General features: G+C 35.0%; 1 protein-coding gene across 1 annotated transcript in view; it reads left to right on the plus strand.

Moving 5' to 3' along the window:
• Nucleotides 1-23,961, plus strand: part of CEP128 (centrosomal protein 128) — a 412,227-nt gene that overhangs the window by 173,512 nt on the left and 214,754 nt on the right. Inside the window, exon 17 of the mRNA XM_065871644.1 lies at nt 8,113-8,305. Coding sequence (XP_065727716.1) covers nt 8,113-8,305 — 193 coding nt within the window. The remainder of the gene's footprint in view (nt 1-8,112; nt 8,306-23,961) is intronic.

Genomic DNA, 23,961 nt, shown 5'->3' on the forward strand with positions numbered 1-23,961 from the left:
CAAGAAAAACAAAAGAGAACATATTTTCTATGTACTTTTACAGATGTTTCCTATCTGGCACCTTTAGCATGTACATTTGATGTCTCTGATGTAAACCAATGAAATTAACTCCTATAATATCTAATAGGGACTTCGTCCTAGAACATGTTGGTCTTCCTGTAAATAAGAGGTTGAATAATCTGACTCCTTTTACTCTTTCCTCACAAGGATTTTTATGGTCAACTGTGAACCTCATACCTTTTATCAATCCATATTTGATTTTTTTAAGTGCATTCCTTCTGGTTAATCTGTTTCAGATTTCATCTTGCATGTATGTATTTCTTCTGTATGTCAAGGTTATTTCATTTACTTGTCTCCAACATACTAATACATCAATTTATATTCTAATACCTAGCCATCTGTGATAATATTAATTATCTGATTTTAGACTAATCCTGAGGGGATTAGCATCTGAAAGCTGCTGTTTAGGACCATGCCTACATGGCATAGAGTTATCAGGGCTTTTGTATGTACATCCTTTCAGCCCTTCTTCTTTGTGATTGTATTTTTTATAATTCAAATTGATAGTGTTCAGGTCCTAAATGTGTTACTTTTGAATATTAATTAAACTTTCTTAATATATTAAAACTAAAAGAACTTTGGATTTTTTCTGTTTTCAAGATACCATTCTCTTTTTCTATTTTATTACTTAGATGCAAGGTGCTATGTCTTTCCAAAAAAAATTAACAGCATCTAATTGTTCACTTAATAACATGTGTCAGGACCTCATGATGTGCAAAACTAGCTGTAATGTGCGTGTGGGTGTGTGTGCGCATGCACGTATGTTGGTTGTTTTGGAAACTCCCTAGGAGATTTTAATCGAAGAATATTATTATAAAATTCTTGAAAAATGTGTTGAGGGTTTATTATATTAAATTCTTTAACATACAAGAATAAAGATGTGTGTATGTGTGAGGTGCCAAATAAACAGCAAAAAGACTTTGTTGAAAATATATCTTTTCCAGAAACTGTACATCTAACCTTTCCCTATTTCCTTGCATCATACCAATAATAGTATGATAGTCACCGGGGCTTTTCATTTTATTTATTTTTCTTGAGGAACTGGCAAAGATTGATGAGGTTAATAGAAGGTGTGGTCTACAAATTCAGATTGTAGTTTTAATATAGAAGCAGTGATAGCATAGGCTTTTCCTTATTTTTCCTAGTTAATATCAATTAATAAATTAATGACTTAAGTAGTAATGTTTTAGAATCATTTTCCAACTGACCTGTATCAAACTTACTGAATAATTGTCTAGAATAATTTTTATTATTTAGTGCATTGAATACATTCTCATTTTGATTGTAACTAACAGTACACACACAACTAACTACAGTTAGATTGTAACTAACTGTACACACACACAACCTTAGTTAAAGAATTTTTTAAAAAAATGTAATAGCAATAACCTAAAATGTGAGGGGGAAGAGAAGTAAAAGTGTAAAGTTTATGAATTCTATTGAAGTTAAGTTGTTATCAGTTTAAAATAGGGTGATACACATTTAAGATATTTTATGTAAGCCTCATGGTAACCACAAGGGGAAATCCTATAATAATTACATAAAACAACATGATAAAGAAGTCAAAGCCTACTGATACCAGAAGACAACAAAACACACACAAAAAAGACAGCAGGATAAGAATCAAAGAACAAGGAACCTACAAAACATCCAGGAAACAATTAACAAAATGACAATAGCAAGCCCTTACCTATCAATAATTACTTTAAATGTAAATGGATTAAATTCTCTAATTAAAAGACATAGAATAGCCAAATGGATAGGAAAAAACAAGATCCAAAAATATGCTGCCTATTAAAGACTTACTTTAGCCTTAAAGGTACACATAGGTTGAAAGTGAAGTGATGGAAAAAGACATTTCAGGCAAATGGTAACCCATCCCCCCCCAAAAAAAAGAGAAAACGAAAAAAGCAAGGGTAGCTCTAGTTATATCAGACAAAATAGACTGTAAACAAAAAATGATAAAAAGAGACAAAGAAGGTCATTATAATGGAATCAATACAAGAAGAGAGAACAATTGTAGATATGTGCCCAATGTTGGAGCACCTAAATATTTAAAGGAAAAACTAACATAGCTAAATGGAGGAATAAACAGTAACAAATATAGCAATATTGAGAATAAAATTTCGATATTTACACTCATCTTTTGTAGGTATAAAGGCATAATCACCATAAACAGTTTGGTGTTCATGCTTTCAGTCCTATTTTGATCTAATGGGCTGAGCTGCAGTTATTTTTGACGAAAATGTATATTTTTAGATGTACCTGTCCCTTCCTTTTGAGTCTTTGACATTGAGGATATCCACCTTGTTGTAGTATTTTCTTCCTTTGGGGTTCTATTGCCCCAGACTCTTGTATTTTCCTCCCGACTTTCTATCTACATCTCCATTTTATTTTGAAATTCTCTTGTGTTTATCTCTTCTAAACCCCCTTCTATTTTCTCTGTAGATATTCTTTATGAGCTATTTTATCTCTTCCTATGCCGTTAACTTCCTTTAGGCTGTTGATTCTTTAGTTTGTATCTCTTGGCCATATCTCTTGAGCTTTAGAGCTATATATATATAATTAGATATCCAATTAGTCATCTATGCTTCTGTATCTTTTGTTCCTAACAACTTCTATATGTTTCATCCTAATGTTAACTTCTTAACCCCTAAATCATTGCTTCTTCTAGGTTTCCTGTTTCAGTTTAAGCTAAAAATTGGCCATCAATACTGATTCCTTTCTCTTCCTTACCCCCCTCACATTTAAGACCAAATACATACATTTTGGCTCAACCCTTACCATTTTCACTTGTTTGGCATATTGTAATAGCCTCCTGACTTCCAGCCTCCGATATTTGCTCCACTCTACATAGAGAGTATGTTTTCTAAAGAGCAGTCCAATTCACATCCTTGTCTCTCATATTGTGGTTAGTTGGGGATGATGGTATATCCCTCACCCTCACCGTGTTTTCTTCCTAAATGCATTAGTGGAATGTTATAGTAGAAAGTGCTCCTTTAATCTGGCAGAATTGACCATGTTTTCTGTGCTATGGAAGCTTTTTTCTCTTTTTCTATTTGCAATAGTATTTCAAGGTGGATATTGGGAAATGAAGCAGACTTAATTAAATTTCTGTAGTCATAATTGGAAGTTCACATCCTAATTTAAGTTGAGGACTTCCTGTATTTATCTAGTGACATATAGACAAGACAGAGGCCTAAAAATTGTATAGCAAGTACTAAAGCCAGGTCAGCCAGATCTCATCTCTGCAGGGAGGTTTACTTTTAGCTTTGTTGATCTATCCCCTTTTACTTTCCCCTTCCTTCCTTTCTTCCACCCTCCCTCCCTCCCTTCCTTCCTCCCTCCCTTCCTTCCTCCCTCCCTCCCTCTCTCTCTTTCTTTTGTTACATAACTGCTAAGTTGAGATATAATTCATGTACCATACATTTGACCTATTTAGAGTTACCATTCAGTAGTTTTTAGTATAGTCACATAGATGTGCAGCCATCACTATGTGAATTTTAGGACATTTTTATCACCCCAAAAAGACAACCTGGACTATTAGCCATCACATCCTTATCTGTTCATCCCACCCTCCCTGTAGCACTAGTCAACAAGTAATCTGCTTTTATCTCTATAGATTTGTCTGTTCTGGACATTTCCTATGAATGGAATCATAAAATATGCAATCCTTTATGATTAACTTCTTTCATTTAGCAGAATATTATCAAGGTTCATCTGTGTTGTAGTATGTATCATTACTTTACTTCTTCTTGCTAAATAACTGTCCATTGTATGGATATACCACATTCATTTACCAGTTGATGTTCATTTCTATTATTTTTATTTCTTGCCTGTCATGAATAGTGCTGCTATGAACATTTGAGTACAAGTTTTTTGCGTGAATGTGTGTTTTCATTTCTCATAGGTACATACCTAGGAGAGAATTGCTGAGTTATACAGTAATTATGTTTAAGCTTTTGAAGAAAGTCCAGATTGTTTTTCCAAAGTGACTATACCATTGTACATTGCTATTGTCAGTATATGAGAATTTTAATTTCTCTGTATATACACTAACAGTTGTTATCATCTGGTTTTTTTTTGATTATAGCTATGCTGCTGGATGTGAAATGGAATTCTATTGTGGTTTTGATTTGCATTCCCCTGATGGCTAGTGATGTTGAGCATCTTTTCATGTGGTTATTGGCCATTCATATATCTTCTTTGGAGAAATGTCTATTTTGATCTTTTGCTTAATTTGTTATCTTTTAATTTATTATTTGAGTTCTTTACGTATCCTAGATACAAGTCCTTTCTCAGATATGTGATCTATAAGTATTCTCTCCTGTTTAGTAAGTTGTCTTTTCACTTTGTTAATTGTGACCATTGAAGCATAATATTTTACATTTTGATTAAGTTCAGCTTATCAGCTTTTTTCTTTGGTTGCTTGTGCTTTTGGTGTAATGTCTAAGAAATGATTGCCAAACCAAAGTCACAAAGACTTTTCCCTGTTTTCTTCTAGGAGTCTTATATTTTTATTTATTTATTTTTAAATTTTTTATTTAATTATTTATTTTATTTTATTTTGTAGCCATATTTTTAGCAATTACGTTTAAGTCTTTGATCCATTTTGAGTTAATTTTTTTTATGTAGTATGAGGTATGGGTTCAACTCTATTCTTTTACATGTGGTCTTTGATCCATTTTGAGTTAATTTTTTTATGTGGTATGAGGTATGGGTTCAACTTTATTCTTTTATATGTGACTATTCAGTTGTCCCAGCACCACTGGTTGAATAGACTATTCTTTCCTCATCAGATTGTTTTGGCACTCTTGTTGAAAGTCAGCTGACTGTGTATGTATAGTTTTATTTTTGGACTCTCAATTCTATTTCATTGATCTATATGTCTATCCTATGCCAGTACCACACTGTTTTGATTACAGTAGCTCTGTAGTAAGCTTTGAAATGGGTAAGAGTGAGTCCTCCAACTTTGTTCTTATTTTTCCACGCTTTATTTGACTATTCTGGGTCCCTTGAATGTCCATATGAAATTTAGGATCAGCTTGTCAATTTCTCCAAAAAACCAGCTGGGATTTTGATTGGAATTGCGTTGAATCTGTAGGATGTTTGGGGTGTATTTTTGTCTAAACTATATTAAGTCTTCTGATCTTTGTACATGGGATATGGTCCCATTTATTTAGGTATTTAAAAGTTTTTTTACAGTGTTTTGTAGAGTTATTTTTCTTTCAGATATTTTCAGATTGTGTTTTGCAGTTCTTTTTAAAGGTGTATTATTAAGTATATTATCCTTTTGATGCTATTGTACATGCAGTTGACTTTTAACTTTATTTTTGGATTGATCATTCAAATATATAGAGATACAATTGATTTATGTATATTGACCTTATATACTACAACATTGCTGAACTATTTTATTCTAATGTTTTTAGTGAAATCATTAGGATTTTCTTATACAGGGGCATGTTATCTGCAAAAAAGATGCAAATATGTTTACTTCTTTTTTTTAATGTGGATATATTTTGTTACATTTTCTTGCAAAATTTACCTGCCATGACCTCCTAATACAGTGTTGAATAGAAGTGGTGAGAGCAGATATTCTTTTCTTGTTTCTGATCTTAGGGAGAAAGCATTGTCTTTTTCCATTAAGTATGATAGTAGTTGTGGGGTTTTTATAAATGTCTTTTATCAGGTTGAGAAAGTTCCCTTCTATTCCTAGTTTGTTGAGTGTCTCCATCGTGAATGGGTGTTGAATTTCATCATATGATTTCTCTGCACCTTTTGATATGATCATGTGGCTTTATGTCCCTAATTCTTACTAATATGGCATATTACATTAATTAATTTTCAGATATTAGTGCAGCCTTGCATTCTTGGGATAAATCCCACTTGATTATGCTGTAAAAACCTTTTTGTATGTTTCTGGATTCTGGTTGCTAGTATTTTGTTAAAGATTTTAAAAAATATCTATTCATAAGTTATATTCATAACTGAAGCCTTGTAAACAATCTGGGGAAATTACAGTTGAGACTTCAGTGTTCTTAGCTTGCTTGGTCACTTGCAGTAGAGTGACCACCCTATTAGTGGAGAGTTGGTGGAGGAGGGAGTTCCCAATATTTCTGTTGCAGTTACCAAGAATTTAGCTTGTGCAAATCAGAGCTGTGAAGATGAAAACTCCTAGTGGTCTGCCCTTCCTGTGAAATACCTACTATTATGATGTTTCTTCTCACAACATTTTTGACTCCAGAAGTTTGAGTTTTCCACATCAAGTAATTTTTCAATTTTTTGCATTCACCAACTGGGTGCCCTACAACCTAATTACAGCTCTGACACTAACTACCCAGAGTTAGTGCAGATCCTGCAGTTTAAGGTCTCAGTCCCACAAGACTCCCCCTCCCCCACCTTCAGATGCCAGTCACAGGTATTGAGTCCCTAGGTTGCCTACACTTCTATCTGAGCTGGCTTCAAATTGGGGTTCCCATAGTTCATTAATTTGCTATAATGGCTCACAGATTTCAGGGAAATACTTGACTTACTATTATTACTTTATTATAAAGGATGCATATGAACAGCCATATGAAGAGGTATATAGGGCAAGGTCCCAAAGGGTCCTTAGTAGTGGAGCTTCTGTCTCTGGAATTTTGGGTGTATCACCCTTTTGGCATGTGGATGTATTCACCAACCTGGAAGCTTATAGTATCTCATTGTTCAGGAGTCTTTATAGAGTTTAATCTTCAGTCCTCCCCTGCCTGTCCCCCATCCCCCTTCTTAGAGGTTGATGAGTAGGATTGTAAGTATCAACTCTCTAATGATCAGCCCCTTATGGAGGCTATCTGGGGGCCCCACCCTACGCCACCTCATTAACATAAGCTCTGGTCTGATCAAAAGTGCTTTGTTATTAATAAATCATGCCTTTATAAGCATGATTTCCATTTTTCTTCACCCAACATATTATACATTTGTTACCTTACAATATAAGTGTATAATTTATCCATAATTTGACTAATGACAGTATTTTGTTCTATGTCACCATCTGTTAGACCTTCTGACCAAAGGAACTGCCTTTTTCTTCATTTCTGGGGATGTTCGAAAGCTGATGTATGTGGGGAGACCCCAGTCTAAGGGCCATATCCCAGTTCTGCTTCATCGTAGGCTAATTCTATCACAGCTACTTTTAATATACTGGGGCATGTCCTAAGACCCTTCTAGACTTCTAGAGGCCTAGAATATTCTTGCTTATGGATTCATGCTATTCAGGGAAATTGTCCCTTTGCTTAATCTCATTTTCCCTTCTAGTTCATGACTTCCCCTATTTTGCTTCTTTGAGGTGAAGACTGTTTAGATTATTTAAAATCAACTAGAAATTGGATGATAGTCTCACTTGGGAAGGTCCTAAGACCCGACTGAAATTCTGTTCTATTGAAGGTGGAAGAAAGATTTCTTTTCTCATCCCTGTTTTAAATATCTAAGTATTAGAGTTGGTGAGGTTAGAGTCCATGGAAAAGAGAGTTGCTTTGATTGAATTTCCTAGTTTTAAATGGGACAAATGCAGACTTTATCTGCCTCATGCCATACAGAATCTCTCTCTCTACCTGATTAGCTAGACCCTTGGGGATATGCATTTTTAGAAACAAAACTAGGAATTTTATCTTATTTTTTAATCTCTAAAATTCCCTTCATAACCAGTTTCTAGGTCTATTATGGGGTGTTTTGGATCTTCAAATGCTTGTACCAGACTGCTTTATATATCAAATTAGGGGGTTAATTGTATTACACCTGGAAGTTTAGGAGGCCAAACTTTTCTGTAGTACTGCCTTTCCAAAGATGATAGAGTATACCAAATATTTTATAAAAATCCAAGGAAATCATTTCTGCACAAACTTTTAACTGATATAAACCATTATGCAAATTAAAACATTATGGGTATTTTAAAATTTTGCTTAAATTTGTTAGTTATTGTCTAAATGCAGATTATCATGACTTTCTCATGTTTTGGAATGCTACTGTTTTCTAGATTTTTAAAAAAATTAGATGTAACTGTCATATTTTTAGACTAAACTTCAATGGCTCTGTGAGGAACTGAGAGAGAGAGAAAACAGAGAGAAAAGTCTACGGCACCAGCTGATGTTGTGCAGACAACAACTCGGGAACATGACTGAAAACAAGGAGGCTGAGCTTCAGTGTCTCTTTGAACAGATAGAAAGACAGGAGCAGCTTCTGGAAGAAATACATCGGGAGAAGAGAGGTGTGTTAACTGCTCTTACTCTTTTATTTTTCTTTGTTTATATTTGTGGAATCTTATGTTTGGGAAAAAAATTCTGTTTCTCTTGGCTCTGGTTTGAACTACAGAATTTCCAAATTTGTCTCCTTTCCTTGTCTCTTGTCTCCTTATCTTCATTTCTGGGTCTAGAAGAGAAAACTGTTTCTCCTTGAGAATTTCTCCTTCAGCTACTGTATCCCTCCTGTGTACATAGATAGCATTTGTGTCTGTTGTCCATTTGCAAGTGCTAATTTGCTAAGACATGCTTGTTCTTCCCTGGTAAAATGCCAAAATTTATATTTTACTTCAGTGAAATACCCATTAATTCATTCAACAGATATTTACTTTGTGTCTATTTTGTCTTTGGTACTATTATAGGTGCTAAGGATATTATCAGTAAATGAGAAAAAAAATCCTACTCTTCCTTTTTTTTTTTTTGGCTGCGTTGGGTGGCCTTCATTGCTGCGTGTGGGCTTTCTCCAGTTGCGGCGAACGAGGGCTACTCTTCGTTGTGGTGCGTGGGCTTCTCATTGCGGGGGCTTCTATTATTGCGGAGCACGGGCTCTAGGCGTGCAGGCTTCAGTTGTAGCACGCGGGCCCTAGACCACGTGGGCTTCAGTAGTTGTGGTGCACGCACTTCAGTAGTTGTGGCGTGTGGACTCAGTAGCTGTGGCTCGCAGGCTCTAGAGCACAGGCTCAGTAGTTGTGACTCACGGGGTTAGTTGCTCCATGGCATGTGGGATATTCCTGGACCAGGGGTTGAACCTGTGTCGCCTGCATTGGCAGGCAGATTCTTAACCACTGCACCACCAGGAAAGTCCCAAAAATCCTACTCTTGTTTACCTTACATTATATTGAGTGGGGTGACAAAATAAATGTGATAAATAAGTAAATTATGTAATATATGAGGTTATAAGCACGTTGTTGAAAGCAGTAGAGCAAGGGAAGGAGAGTTTGGGAGAGCACGGCACAGGGTTTAATATGTAGGCAATACTTAACTTTAAAAGTTAGACAAGAGTCATGGAAAATTACCTTTCTGTTTGGTTCTACTAGGGATGGATATAATGGGAAGAAGAAAAATAGCATCAGTTATAGGAATCCTATGTGTATCTTATGTTGTGTTGGCCTTAGGCTTTTTTTTAATATATAAATTTATTTATTTATGTATTTATTTTGGCTGTGTTGGGTCTTCATTGCTGCACACAGGCTTTCTCTAGTTGTGGTGAGCAGGGGCTACTCATTGTTGTGGTGCATGGGCTTCTCATTGCGGTGGCTTCTTTTGTTGTGGCCACAGGCTTTAGGGCGTGCAGGCTTCAGTAGTTGCAGCATGCGGGCTCAGTAGTTGTGGCTTGTGGGCTCTAGAGCACAGGTTCAGTAGCTGTGGCTCACAGACTTTGTTGCTCCGCAGCATGTGGGATATTCCCGGACCAGGGATTGAACTCGTGTCCCCTGCGTTGGCAGGTGGATTCTTAACCACTGTGCCACCAGGGAAATCCAAGGCTTTTTCTCTTGCTAAACTTTATTAAGAACCAGAAAGAGGAGTCAAATAGTGTCCCACTAAGAAAAACTAAACATTAACATATGATAATTCTTTTTAAAATAATTTTTTTGTTTTTTATTTTAGTGATCAGGATTATTCTCTCTACACATACCACTTAAAAATTGTTTATTACTGTCCTGCAGTGATTCTCAAATTTTGGTATCAGAATCACTTTACATTCTTAAAATTTTTCAGAACTCAAAGATCTTTTATTAATGTACATTGTGTATATCAATATCTATCATATTAAAAATTAAAACTGGGTATTTGAAAATATTTATACCTTTAAAATAATAATTATAAATCCATTCATACTAACATAAAAATCAATGAAATTTAACTGTTTTTCAATACAAAAAAATTAAAGAGTGACTTTGTTTTTTGAACGTTTGGAAATCTCTTTAATTGCTGTCTTAAAAGAAGATGGCTGCATTTTCAGTTTTGCTTCTTCATCTAATCTGTTGTTATATTACCTGTCATGTAATGCCTGAAGAAACTGCATTTTACATTCATGAGAAATTGAATGTGGAAAAGACAAGTAACATTTTAGTATTATAATTAAGGGGTCTTGGATGGTGCCCAAACACCCTTTGAGAATTGCTGGTCTAGTGCAATTGAAAGATGTAAATTGTGCCAATAGTAAAAGTTAGGGATGCCCTTTAATTTTTTTTTTAAAGACAGTACAGTAGAATCTGTTATGGAACTTAAAGATAAAACACTATATGATCTCTATACATGTTATATGTCACAGCCTATCCACTAATTAACACTAGATTACAACCCCATTTTTCTTTTAGTAAATATTTATCAGTATTGGCACTGTGTAAGTCATTTCTTTGCATAAGGAATATGCAGTAGTCTATTATAAAATCATAAAACTGTCATTGGGGAGAAATGCAAAAGAACCACATATCTGTGCATTTAGATAATTATATCAAATGCCCAGCTTTTTCATAAAAGCTTCAGAAGGTGAGGTATGAAGTTTGTAATCTCTCAAAGTGATTGCCTTTATTTCTATAGAGCACTTGAATTCTTTTATACATCTTAGAATCAGCTCGTCAATCTTAGAAAAGAACCTACAGGTGTTTTGATAGGGTTATGTTAAGTGTATAGATTAATTTGAGAATGGACATCTTAATATTGATGATATTTTCCAATCTATGAACATGGTGTATCTATCCATTAATTTAGGTTGTCTTTAACTTTTCTCATGATGTTTTGTAATTTTCAGCAAACAGGTCTTGCACATCCTTTTTAGATTTATTCCTATTTTTAAAATTTATGATGTTATATAAAATAACTTTAAAATTTGAATTTCCAACATTCTTTTCTAGTAGGTATAAATACAATTGATTTTTTTGTATATTAAACTTGTATTTTGCAACCTTAAGCTCATTTATTAGTTGTAGTAGCTTTTAGTAGTTGTTGTTGTTTATTCCTTGCACTTAGAGTTTTCCTTGTACATGATCATGTCCTCTGCAAATAAGGACAGTTTCGCTTTCTTCTTTCTTTTCTTTTTCCCTTGTCTTAATCAACTGGTTGGAACCTTCAGTACATATTAAACTAACCTTGTTTTCCTGGGATAAACTCCAATTTGTCAAAACGTATTTCTCCTTTTACATATGGCTGGATTTGATTTAGTGATAGTTTGTTAAGAATTTTTGCATCTGTGTGGGTGAGGAATATTGGTTTATAACTTCTTTTCTTGTAATGTCTTTATCAGATTTGAATGTTAGTATAACAGTGACTCTTAACATGAGTTGTGTTTCCCTTTTATTTTTGGGAAACATTTGTATAAAGTTTGTATTATTTCTTTGTAAATGTAGCATAAAATTCATCAATGAAATCTTCTGCGCCTGTAGTTTTTGTTTTGGGAAGGTTTTTAATTTTAAACCTAAATTCTTTAATAGATGTATGGTTTTTCAGAATTTCTACTTCTTCTTGAGTCAGTTTTGTTACTGTGTGCCTTTTAAAAAGATATTTTTCCATTTTATTGCAGTTGTCAAATTTATTGGCTTAAAGCTTTTTGTAATATCCCCTTTTTAATTCTTTTAGTTTCTGTAAGATCTGTGCTGATGTCTCTTATTATATTTCTGATATAGGTAATTTGTTTTCTCTTTTTTTCTTTATAAGTCTTGCTGAGGGTTTTATTACTATTTTTAAGGAAACAGCCTTCAAATTTAAATTTTTTTCTGTTGTTTGTCTTTTTAATGTTTTATTGATCTCTATTGTTATTTTTATTTCCTTTCTTTTACTTCCTTTTTGTAGCATTTGTTATTCTCCTGGATTCCCAAGTTGAAAATGTATTTTAATACTTCTCTTTCCTAATATAGTCATTTAAAGTTATAAATTTCCATCTTAGCAATACTTCAAATGCATTCCACAGATTCTGGTATCTTGTCTTTTTATTATCACTTAGTCTGAATTAGAAAATATTTTCCTTGTGATTTCTTCTCTGACCTATGGGGTTTTTTTGAAGTGTACTACTTAATTTCCAGTTATGTAGTTTTCTAGATACTATCATCAGTTTCTAAATTTAGTACCCTTGCAGTCATAAAACATACTCTTGATTCAATGATTTTGATCCTTTTCTGAGACTCGTTTTATGGCCCCAAATGTGGTCTATCTTAGTAAATTTTCCATGTGCACTTGAAAATGTTATGTTCTGAATTTATTGTGAAATGTTCTGTAAAAATCACTTATGCTAAATTGTTTCACACTGTTCTATGTCCCTGGTGATTCCTATATCCCTACTGATATTGTTAATTTCTTTTTTTGAAATTGTTTATTTCTATCAGTAACTGATGGAGGATTTCTAAAATATCCAGCTATTACTTTGTGTGTGTGATTTTTTTTTTTCTCCAAATATTTTGAAACTCAGTTATTAGATCCCACCTTAGTATTGATTGTGGAAATGCATCTAGTTAGGAGCCTGTTGTAAGTCTCAGTAAAAGCAAAAGAGGGACTGACAGAGGACATTAGTAGTGGCAACAAATGCAAAAGATTTTGTGGAGGAATTAGTGCAGGATTGACCAGTGTAGGTGAATGAGAGAGAAGACTCACAGGATACTCTAAGGTCTTAGTGGTTTTGCCATTGGGAGAAATAGCAAAGTTGGGAAGGAGGAGCTGATTTGGTGGGAAAACAAGAGGGATCCTGTTTTTATCTATTCCTTAAAATCATAAAAAAAGGTCTCAGGAAGACCCAAACTTCTGTGACAGAGAGATGATATGGTAATTTCTTGCCTTATGGGTATAAGATGTATTAGGTGTAAGATGTTTTAGGTGCTACCTGGTGATTCAGAAATAATGAGAACTTAATATGGGTAATGAAGACCAAGCAAAGGCTGTTGTAGTTGCCTACTTACAAATGTATCTATTAGGAAGTAGGATGAAATAAATATGTTATTAGAAATATAAGCACCATGTTCCTGGAGAAAAGGGGAGTACTGATTACTTCTGTTAAGGCCCATATGGGGAGGTTTTTTGTAGGACATGTCTTTTGATTTACATGGTGAAAAGTGCAGCAGGATTTCTATAAGAAAGAGGAGGAGGAAAACTTCTCTCCAGGGGTTATCTGCATAGTGATCTCTTCTTGCATATTTCAGCATTTGTTTACAATGGTATACATAGAAGAGGTGGAGGACAGCCAAACTGATGATTAAATTTAGATATTTCTGAAGTATCAAAGTTAATTGTTGTAGAAATTTATATTTGATTCCCTTCACTATCTTATGAACTTGTCTGTTAAGTAGAACAATGTTAACCTATTTATAAGTGAAACATGACAGAGAAACTTTCTATTCATTGGAATAACCATTCTCTGCACTAATATTCTTAGTTTGATTTAGTGTCATATTAACTGACATGTGCCAGGTTAACCTAGGCCCATGTACAAGGAGTTTCTATCAGTGAGTGCTGCCAGATTTGTAGATCTGAGTTGTTTTATGTTTCCTGGGCTATTTTAGGCCTGTAGGTTGGAGCTGGAGTGTTCCAGGAGAGGAAACCTATTGAGAAGTTAATGTCTTGGACCTCTTAGAAGTTTAGTAGTTATTGACTTAGAATTTCTTTTTCTTTTTTTTTTTTTTTAATTGGGGTATAGTTGTTTTACAGTGTTGTGTTAGTTTCTACTGTACAGCGAAGTGGAGTTCCCTGTACTATACAGTGGGTTCTCATCAGTTATCTTTGACTTAGAAATTCTTCGTTGTTATGAAACAATATTTGACGATCATGCAACTTATATAAATGTTAGTCATTGTCTAGTCTAATAACAAGGAAAACCAATTTTTTCTATTGCCTGTTGGAGTATAATTAAAAATTCTAAATTAAGGGATAATCTCTAAGTGTCATGTAATTTATTTGGATTCTGGTTATTTTAGAACTGTATTTTACATTTCACCGGTTTGTTCGGAAGTTTAGTGATCTTGATCATTAGAGATAATGAAAGATTATTTTAATTGATTGAGGAAATTATTTGAACTCATTAAACTATTATTTTGTTTAATGTGAAATTATGTCTTCCCTCATGTATTTTCAGGCTTTCTTCATAATTATTTTCAAAAACCAATTGAAAAACAGTGGGTTTTTAAAAAATTATGTCCACTATTTGAGTCAAATCAGAATTTCATTTTAATCTTAATCTGTGTTTTTGCTTATATATGTTTCATTACAATAATTTTACTTCTCATGTGTTTAGTATTATGATTTAAAATCTAGCCAGGGCAAAGGTCAACAGGGATTGAAATTAAACTCAATTGGCTAAATGTTCCTAGGACCAGCATTGAATAAATTAATGATATGCCTGGAGCTCCTGATAACCAGATCTATGCAGGTGTCAACTTTGAATTATATAATCAACATTCACATTGTTAGTGAGTAAATTGACAACAGAAAGTTATGCCTAATTATTCTTTAGTTAGGTATAAATATCTCCACCCACCTGCCCATGTGGGTAATGAGCCTGATGCTTGTACTACTTCTATTGGCTAAACTTAATTTTGGAGACAAACATTTTCAATATTTTAAGTAATATTTTTAGCAACAGTGAAGTATTGATTGAATGGAGAGTTCAGATATTTAAAGTTTACATTTTTCCTCTCCTAAATTATTGGATGTATTTCTGTATTCTGGAAAATCCATAAATGTTAAATATACTATACAAATTAATTCTTAGATTTTCTTCTTTGATCCTTTTATAGATTATTTGTATTATTTTCTGCTCTTTCATATGACAGCAAAGCTGGTCTACTTAAATTTGAATCATGAGCATATTCAGGGAGAAAAATAAGATAAAGTTGCATGTGCTAAAATGATTTGATGTGAGTTTTTAGGTTAGTAATTAGCTTTTATTAAATTCAAAGCATATCTTTGCTGTGTTTGAGCTCTTTTAAGCTAATGCTTCTTTTCTATTTTCGTTTTGTATATATTCGTTATCGATTGTAGTAGGCAGAATAATACCAGCTCACCTCCCGCAAAGATGTCTACATCCTAATCCCCAGAACCTTTTAATATGTTACATTATATGCCAAAAGAGATTTTGTAGCTATATTCATATAAGGGTTTAGAGGAGATGAAATTGTCCTGGATTATCTATTTAGGCCTACTGTAATCATAAGCATTCTTAGAAGTGAAAGAGGAAGCAGAAAAGGGAGTCAGATGATTCGATGTGAGAAAGACTCAATGTACCATTCATTGATGGCCTTGAAGATAGAGGAAGTTGACCAAAGCCAAGGAATGTGGCTGGTCTCTAAGAAGCTAGAAAAGTTAAGGAAATTGATTCTTCTCTGGAACCTCTAGAAAGGAATGCAGCCTTGCTGACACCACGATTTTAGCCCAGTGAGACCTGTACAGGACTTCTAATGTACAGAATTGTAACATCATAAATTTGCATTGTTCTAATGCAGAAAGTCTGTGGTAATTTTTTACAGTGTACATGGAAACTAATACACCAATAAAATCATGAAGTTAGAGATTTGTAATAGTTTCTCTGTCTCTTGGTTCTCAGTTCTGTTTATGTCAAGTAATTCTCCAGCCTGCTTGAACCTCTTTGGGTACATGTGCCCATCTTTGGACATTTGTCAGAAAGTTAAGAATATATGTATATTACTTTCAGTCTACTAAAACTAACTTTGAAATGCACTGAGACAGTTCTCAAAATGTGTGAAATGTGGTACTTTCAAAATGAATATAATTTCATTATATTCACCCGTATAACATTTATTGCTGTGTGCCTGATACTGTTTAAGTGCTTTAAGCAATTTATTATTTCAGTTATTCCCAAATAGGTACCATCATCCAGCTTTCAAAAAAAATAAAACAGTCAGGTTTATTTTTCTTGGAAGAAATACTACAAAGTAACTAGATACACATTATGACTTTTTTTTTTTTTTTTTTGCGATACGCGGGCCTCTCACTGCTGTGGCCTCTCCCGTTGCAGAGCACAGGCTCCGGACGCGCAGGCTCAGTGGCCATGGCTCACGGGCCCAGCCGCTCCGCGGCATGTGGGATCCCCCCGGACCGGGGCACGAACTCGTGTCCCCTGCATCGGCAGGCGGACTCTCAACCACTGCGCCATCAGGGAAGCCCCACATTATGACTTATATGGTCCCTTAGGCATTTTTGCCTTCATGGGTCCCTTCAAAGAAAATTAGATTTTTGACTACATGGGTATGAAGATGAATATAATCCAGGCTAGGTTTATTATTATATATTCATTATTATATTTGTTTTTCTTCTGGCTTTATAATCAGTTAAGATGAAGACATTTTCATTGGCTGTAGACGCTGTGCCTACTGTGCTTAGTGGAAAAGTATAGGCTGGATGTAAGAGTATAGGCTATGCTCTGAGGTCCTCTGGGGGCTCTAGCTGTGCAGTTGGTGGTGAGGGAGACACTGATAATGGGTTTCCTTAGGAAGTTACATATGGGGAACCTGAGTCTGAGTAGCCATGAGCTAGGCAAGGGATGACGGCAGAGTTGTCCTAGCAGAGGAAACCACGTGTGTGAAGGGCTGAAGTGGGAAGGAGCTTGGCTGGAACATAATGAGATAAGGAAATTAAAGTGCAGACACAAAGATTGTGGTTGACCTAATGTTATACACCTACTAGATTAAAAAAAATTATTTGTCCCTACAGTGAACTCAATTTTCAGATGACTGGTACACATTTGGTAGATATTAAGCTTCAATTTGTGGTTGCATTCTTGACTAAGTATTTGAAATTTGATTATTCTTTATTGTTGATGGAGCTGGGATCCATAATGCTTTAGATAACAGATGTGGTGGCTGAGAATAAACATGCGTGCCGTGAAATTTAAAATGGAAATATTTTAAAATAGTGGATGACAACATATTGTATATAAAGCTTATATTGATTTATAGCTATGAAATTTTAATTTGAAACTCCAAGGAAAATTTTCTTAATTTATTAATTTGAAAGCTTTCCTGAGAGCATTTAAAACCTACCCTTACACTTATGATTTGAAAGAAAGATTGCTTTCTTCTACTTCCTCGTCTCCTGCAACTAGTGACTTTACCAAGATTTTTTTGGTGGTTTCTCACCTATCTACTCCTCCCTCTGCATTTAGACTACTGTCTTATTTAGCTCCTTATTCCTTCATATCTTCTAAGGTTGCTGAAGCTTCTTATTTGTAAGGTCCTCCTGACTTCCAGTTGCTGTCTTCTACTTGATTGGTCTTTACCTCTGAGCCTGCCAGAGCCCCCAAGACAGATGACTTTCCCAAGCAAGCACACTCCTATGGGTGTGTTCAAGTTCACACCATTCCCTGGGCCCCAGATATCCTCCATCTATTTCTCTGCTATTTAATAAAGCACTTGGTAAACTGACATCTTTTAGGAATAACCTTGAATATGCTTAGATTACTACAAAAACAGGAAATCATTTTAAAACTGTGATTTTGTAACTTTTATAATGAATTACTTGGCAACACACCCCATAATTGATCTCCACCCAGTAGTGCTTCATTGGAGAAAACACACCATGTGCACACACACCACTGCTGTTCTAATCAGTTCTGCCAGATGCATCTTCATTAAACACAGCTTAGAGCCCATGACTGCTCGGCTCAGATACCTTCTGTGGCTTTCTCCCTGCTGAATAATTAATGTTCAAACTCTTACAGGTGCCCCATCATTTTTTCCCTCTCTTTCTTTGTTATCACCCTTGCTAGGAACATTTTTCCTTTTACTACCCTATTACTGTTAAAACTTCTGGATATTGCATGACATTTGCCATTTACTGCCCTTTCCTCTGATTATCTGCATATATGTCTCTTTATATTTTTAATCTCTTGTTTTTAGACCCTTGTTTTCCCATTGCATCTAGCATCATGTTTTATATTTAAACAGGAAATAAACATACTTACTGAATGTCTGGGTAAGTGGGCAGGTGGATGGATGGATGGATAGATCAATAGATAAATGGATAGCACAGATTTAGCATCCTTCTTCTTTATCCCATTTATTATGGTGTCTTCATCAGAAGCTATATCCCCTTATCATATCTACTCTTAGACACTTAGGTCTGTTCTACCAATCAAAAAGAAAACAAACATCAGTGTTGATTTATTCTTATTTCTGCTTCTTCAAGACACGGGAATAAACATGAAGTAATAGACAACTTGGAATTATCCACCAAACTACTCTGATGATGTCCTGTATTAACTAAGCTGTTTCAATATATCTTTTGAAACTAGGATAATTGGCAATAAGAGAAGCTTTCCGCTATTTATCTTTCCAGAGTCAAGTCCTTCAAGTTCTCCCTAATTTGGAAAGACTTTGATACACACATTCTCTTTCCTAGTTTAGATGAATAGTTCATCACATCAACCATGAGAGATTACAGACTTGCTTTATTTCCTATTGAAACTATTCACTTTGTTCTCTAGTATTTAAAATTCATTTCTTAATCATGTCACACTTTGAAAAGATTCCTCACCACAGTCCCCTACAGGTGATGTTTGATCTCTATGTTCAACTGTTCAGCCTCATTGTCTTTGAGATATCCTTAGGCGAATGAAGGAAGCTAACATTTCTTGAGGGCTTGCTAATATTCAGGATTTTATATGTTGTTTATATGTTTTATATGTCTTATTTCATATTTAAAACAACCATGAGAGGTTATTAATCGCATTTTACAGTCGGGCAGCTGAGTCTGGGAAGCAGTGGGGTTAGATTGTTTCTCACAATATGGGACAGTGAATTACAGATGGGAGAGGACTTTGTGAAACTCAGGGTTGTGTTCCTACTATCATATCACATGTCAATATGAATCAGCACTCCACAGTCAACTTCAGTGGGCCTTGCAAACTGGAAACAACCTGTTCTTCCTCACTTTTTGGGGATCTAGTTCCTGAAGTTGTAAAGAGATCAAGTTTTTATTAAGAATGTTAGAAAGAAAATTGCTCTGTCGAAATATCTTTTTTGGCTACCATAACAACTAAACCACTAAAAATGCTTTTCTAGAAAAAAATGGTCAGTTTTGCTGTTTGGACATTAACTCCCTAGTTGTGATAGCTCTAATATTCCCAGAATTTTCTTTCACGTCATTTTAGCATGTGGTAGTCTATAATTTCATGGCTAGGAATAGCAAGCCTCAGGCCCGTTTAATGAAGTTAATTCTAATATGGAATAGATCCTTTCTCTCCCATAAATAGGGAACTAAGTTCAAACCATCTACTTTTTTGGTCATGAGAAGTTTGGCTCTCTTCAAAGGTTTCAGAGTTCACTGGGTTCAGGACAGGTGTGTATCCAATTTATAATTCACAGTTTCTTCCTTCTTTCCTCCCTTAACATGGTCATATCTCCCCACTAGAACCTCATTCGAGTCTGGCAGTGTCATCAACAGTTGCCCTCAGGTTAACGTCCCTCTACCTTCTTCGGTTCTGACTGTAGTGACTCAACACACCTTAATACAGAGCACTTTCATCTTGAGAAGGGGGATGTAAACTGCAGCTGAAGGATTTAGCTAAGATGTAAAGATATTTTGAAACTCTGAGGTTACTAGAAACTAAAATGTCTATGGCAGTTGGAAGGAGTTTTTTCTTCAAAGATCTTCAGAAGGGGAGACATCTATGTAGTATGATTTAGCAGCAGTGAAATGCTAATGATTATGAACAAGTAGAGGAGTTAGTTTTCTTATTCTTTCTTTAACTGAAATTGTGAACTCTCATTTAAACAAGGAACTGATCTTGCTTTCCAGGCACTTTGTGGCGATGGCTGTTTAATGTGAACATTTCACCGAGGTATATTTCTAGGTAACATGAACTCTTGTTCTTCCATATCAGTGAGGCCTCCGATGGGTTTAGTTTAATATTTGTATCTTTGTTCATGGTGAGGTTAAAATGATTTTTAGGGCAGCACAGGCAAGAGAAAATGGCGGCTGTGTGTAATACATGTTCAGAGATACTCTCTAAACACACAAATTCTCATAATATTTCACTAAATATGCTTATCATAATGGTGTTCATTAAGGGAGGAGAGGAAAGGCAAATGCAATTTCAATGAAATAACAAGTTTTCAAGCAAACATTCTTCATGTACAAGTTCTTCTCAAAAAATAAACTGTTAAAAGAGGAAAATACAGGTAATTAATGTGTGTTTACATTCCACTTGGAAATCAGTGTAAAAACACAGGCCTACTGTATTCACACTGTTCTGCAATATTGATATCTGCATATATGTTTATACTAATTTTCTACTTAAATCTAAAAATTATCACTTTTTTTTGCTCTTCTCTCAATCCAGGCAGGGAAATAATCTGTCAGTTATTAAGACATAATAAAAAAAGCTTTGATTTAAATACATTAGGAATACGAATTAAGAATTTGAGGGAATTCACTGGAGGTCCAGTGGTTAGGACTCTGTGCTTCCACTGCAGGGGGCACAGGTTCGATCCCTAGTCAGGGAACTAAAATCCTGCATGCTGTGCGGTGTGCCAAAAAAAAAAAAAAAAAAAAAGAATTTGAAATACTTTCTGCTCTTTGGATTTGAATTCGATACTAACACTTTCTATACAGTTGCCATAGAAATGTGTACCTGTACATCTTTTCCTCTTCTTTTGAAATCTGTGGAGCAAATATTTAAAATATACTTTCTGGCAGACAGGTGCTTTAGGGTTTGCTTTCTCTGACATCTGGAATGAGCTGGGATGAGTGTCTGTACTTCCTCCTGAGGCTTCTGCTTGCAAACCTTTTTCATTGATTGATTATTTTTTAAGGGTTACTGTAAATTGATCTTCATTCCATGTTAAACTAAAGTACCTTACTGTTTAACTTCTTTACAATCACCCCTCCCCAGGTCAAATTGTAACCTTGTTTTTGTGTAAGTCTTGGTGTAAGGCTGGCGTTAGACAAGACATAAGTGTTGTTTGGCCTCCAATGTACGTCTCCATGTAAACCACTCTGAACTTTTTTACAATGATTTTGTATTGGTCTTTCAATTTCCACGCTTCCATAACCATGTCCAGGTGACTGAGCATCTCATTACTTTTCTACAGCTCTAGCTCCATCTGAATTTCTATTTTATTTTTCATTTGAAATTTTTTTTACAGTCTTTCTTTAGTTCAGTTTTTCTCCATGAGCACCTTGAAATGTCTCCCTCCTTTTACATTTCTGGTTCTCTTTCGGCATCTCAGTCCTAAAGTCCATTTTGTAAGAAATTGGTTTGTAGGAATTAACTATGTTCACATTCAGCCCCTTCTCCTTGAAATATCCATCTATTCTTTTTTTAATTTAACTTTTTATTAAAATTTTTTTTGAAAGAAATATCCATTTATTCTTTTTTTTTAAACATCTTTATTAGAGTATAATTGCTTTACAATGTTGTGTTAGCTTCTGCTGTGTAACAACGTGAATCAGCTATACATATACATATATCCCCATATCCCCTCCCTCTTACTTCTCCCTCCCACCCTCCCTATCCCAAGTCCTTTAAGTGGGCACAAAGCACCAAGCTGATCTCCCTGTGCCATGTGGATGCTTTCCACTAGCTATCTATTTTACTTCGATAGTGTATATATGTCAGTTCCACTCGCTCACTTCGTCCTAGCTTACCCTTCCCCTTCCCCATGTCCTCAAGTCCATCTCTACGTCTGTGTCTTTATTCCTGTCCTGCCCCTAGGTTCTTCAGAACTATTTTCTTTTTTAGATTCCATATATGTGTGTTAGCATATGGTATGTATTTTTCTCTTTCTGACTTAACTTCATTCTGTATGACAGACTGTAGGAACATCCACCTCACTACAAATAACTTAATTTCGTTTCTTTTCATGGCTGAGTAATATTCCATTGTATATATGTGCCACATCTTCTTTATCCATTCATCCGATGATGGGCAGTTAGGTTGTTTCCATCTCCGGGCTATTGTAAATAGAGCTGCAGTGAACATTTTGGTACATGACTCTTTTTGAATTTTGGTTTTCTCAGGGTATATGCCCAGTAGTGGGATTGCTGGGTCATATGGTAGTTCTATTTGTAGTTTTTTAAGGAACCTCCATACTGTTCTCCATAGTGGCTGAACCAATTCACATTCCCACCAGCAGTGCAAGAGTGTTCCCTTTTCTCCACACCCTCTCCAGCATTTATTGTTTGTAGGGTTTTTGATGATGGCCATTCTGACTGGTGTGAGATGATATCTCATTGTAGTTTTGATTTGTATTTCTCTAATGATTAATGATGTTGAGCATTCTTTCATGTGTTTGTTGGCAGTCTGTATATCTTCTTTGGGGAAATGTCTGTTTAGGTCTTCTGCCCATTTTTGGATTGGGTTGGTTGTTTTTTTTTTTTATTGAGCTGCATGAGCTGTTTGTAAATTTTGGAGATTCATCCTTTGTCAGTTGCTTCATTTGCAAATATTTTCTCCCATACTGAGGGTTGTCTTTTGGTCTTGTTTATGGTTTCCTTTGCTGTGCAAAAGCTTTGAAGTTTCATTAGGTCCCATTTGTTTATTTTTGTTTTTATTTCCATTTCTCTAGGAGGTGGGTCAAAAAGGATCTTGCTGTGATTTATGTCATAGAGTGTTCTGCCTATGTTTTCCTCTAAGAGTTTTATAGTGTCTAGCCTTACATTTAGGTCTTTAATCCATTTTGAGTTTATTTTTGGGTATGGTGTTAGGGGGTGTTCTAGTTTCATTCTTTTACATGCGGCTGTCCTGTTTTCCCAGCACCACTTAATGAAGAGGCTGTCTTTACTCCATTGTATATTCTTACCTCCTTTATCAAAGATAAGGTGACCATATGTGCGTGGGTTTATCTCTGGTCTTTCTATCCTGTTCCATTGATCTATGTTTCTCTTTTTGTGCCAGTACCATACTATCTTGATTACTGTAGCTTTGTAGTATAGTCTGAAATCAGGGAGCCTGATTCCTCCAGCTCCATTTTTCGTTCTCATGATTGCCTTGGTTATTCAGGGGCTTTTTTGTGTTTCCGTACGCATTGTGAAATTTTTTGTTGTAGTTCTGTGAAAACTGCCATTGGTAGTTTGATAGGGATTGCATTTAGTCTGTAGATTGCTTTGGGTAGTAGAGTCATTTTCACAATGTTGATTCTTCCAATCCAAGAACATGGTATATGTCTCCATCTGTTTGTATCATCTTTAATTTTTTCATCAGTGTCTTATAGTTTTCTGCATACAGGTCTTTTGTCTGCTTAGGTAGGTTTATTCCTAGCTATTTTATTCTTTTTGTTGCAGTGGTAAATGGAAGTGTTTCCTTAATTTCTTTTTCAGATTTTATCAGTAGTGTATCGGAATGCAAGAGATTTCTGTGCATTAATTTTGTATCCTGCTACTCTACCAAATTCATTGATTAGCTTTAGAAGTTTTCTGATAGCACCTTTAGGATTCTCTAATTATAGTATCATGTCATCTGCAAACAGTGACAGTTTTACTTCTTCTTTTCCGATTTGGATTCCTTTTATTTCCTTCTGTTCTCTGATTGCTGTGCCTAAAACTTGCAAAATTATGTTGAATAGTAGTGGTGAGAGTGGGCAACCTTGTCTTGTTCCTGATCTTAGTGGAAATGGTTTCAGTCTTTCACCATTGAGAATGAAGTTGGCTGTGGGTTTGTCATATATGGCCTTTATTATTTTGAGGT

This window comes from Phocoena phocoena, chromosome 2 (assembly GCF_963924675.1).
Source record: "Phocoena phocoena chromosome 2, mPhoPho1.1, whole genome shotgun sequence".
Lineage (NCBI taxonomy): Eukaryota > Metazoa > Chordata > Mammalia > Artiodactyla > Phocoenidae > Phocoena > Phocoena phocoena.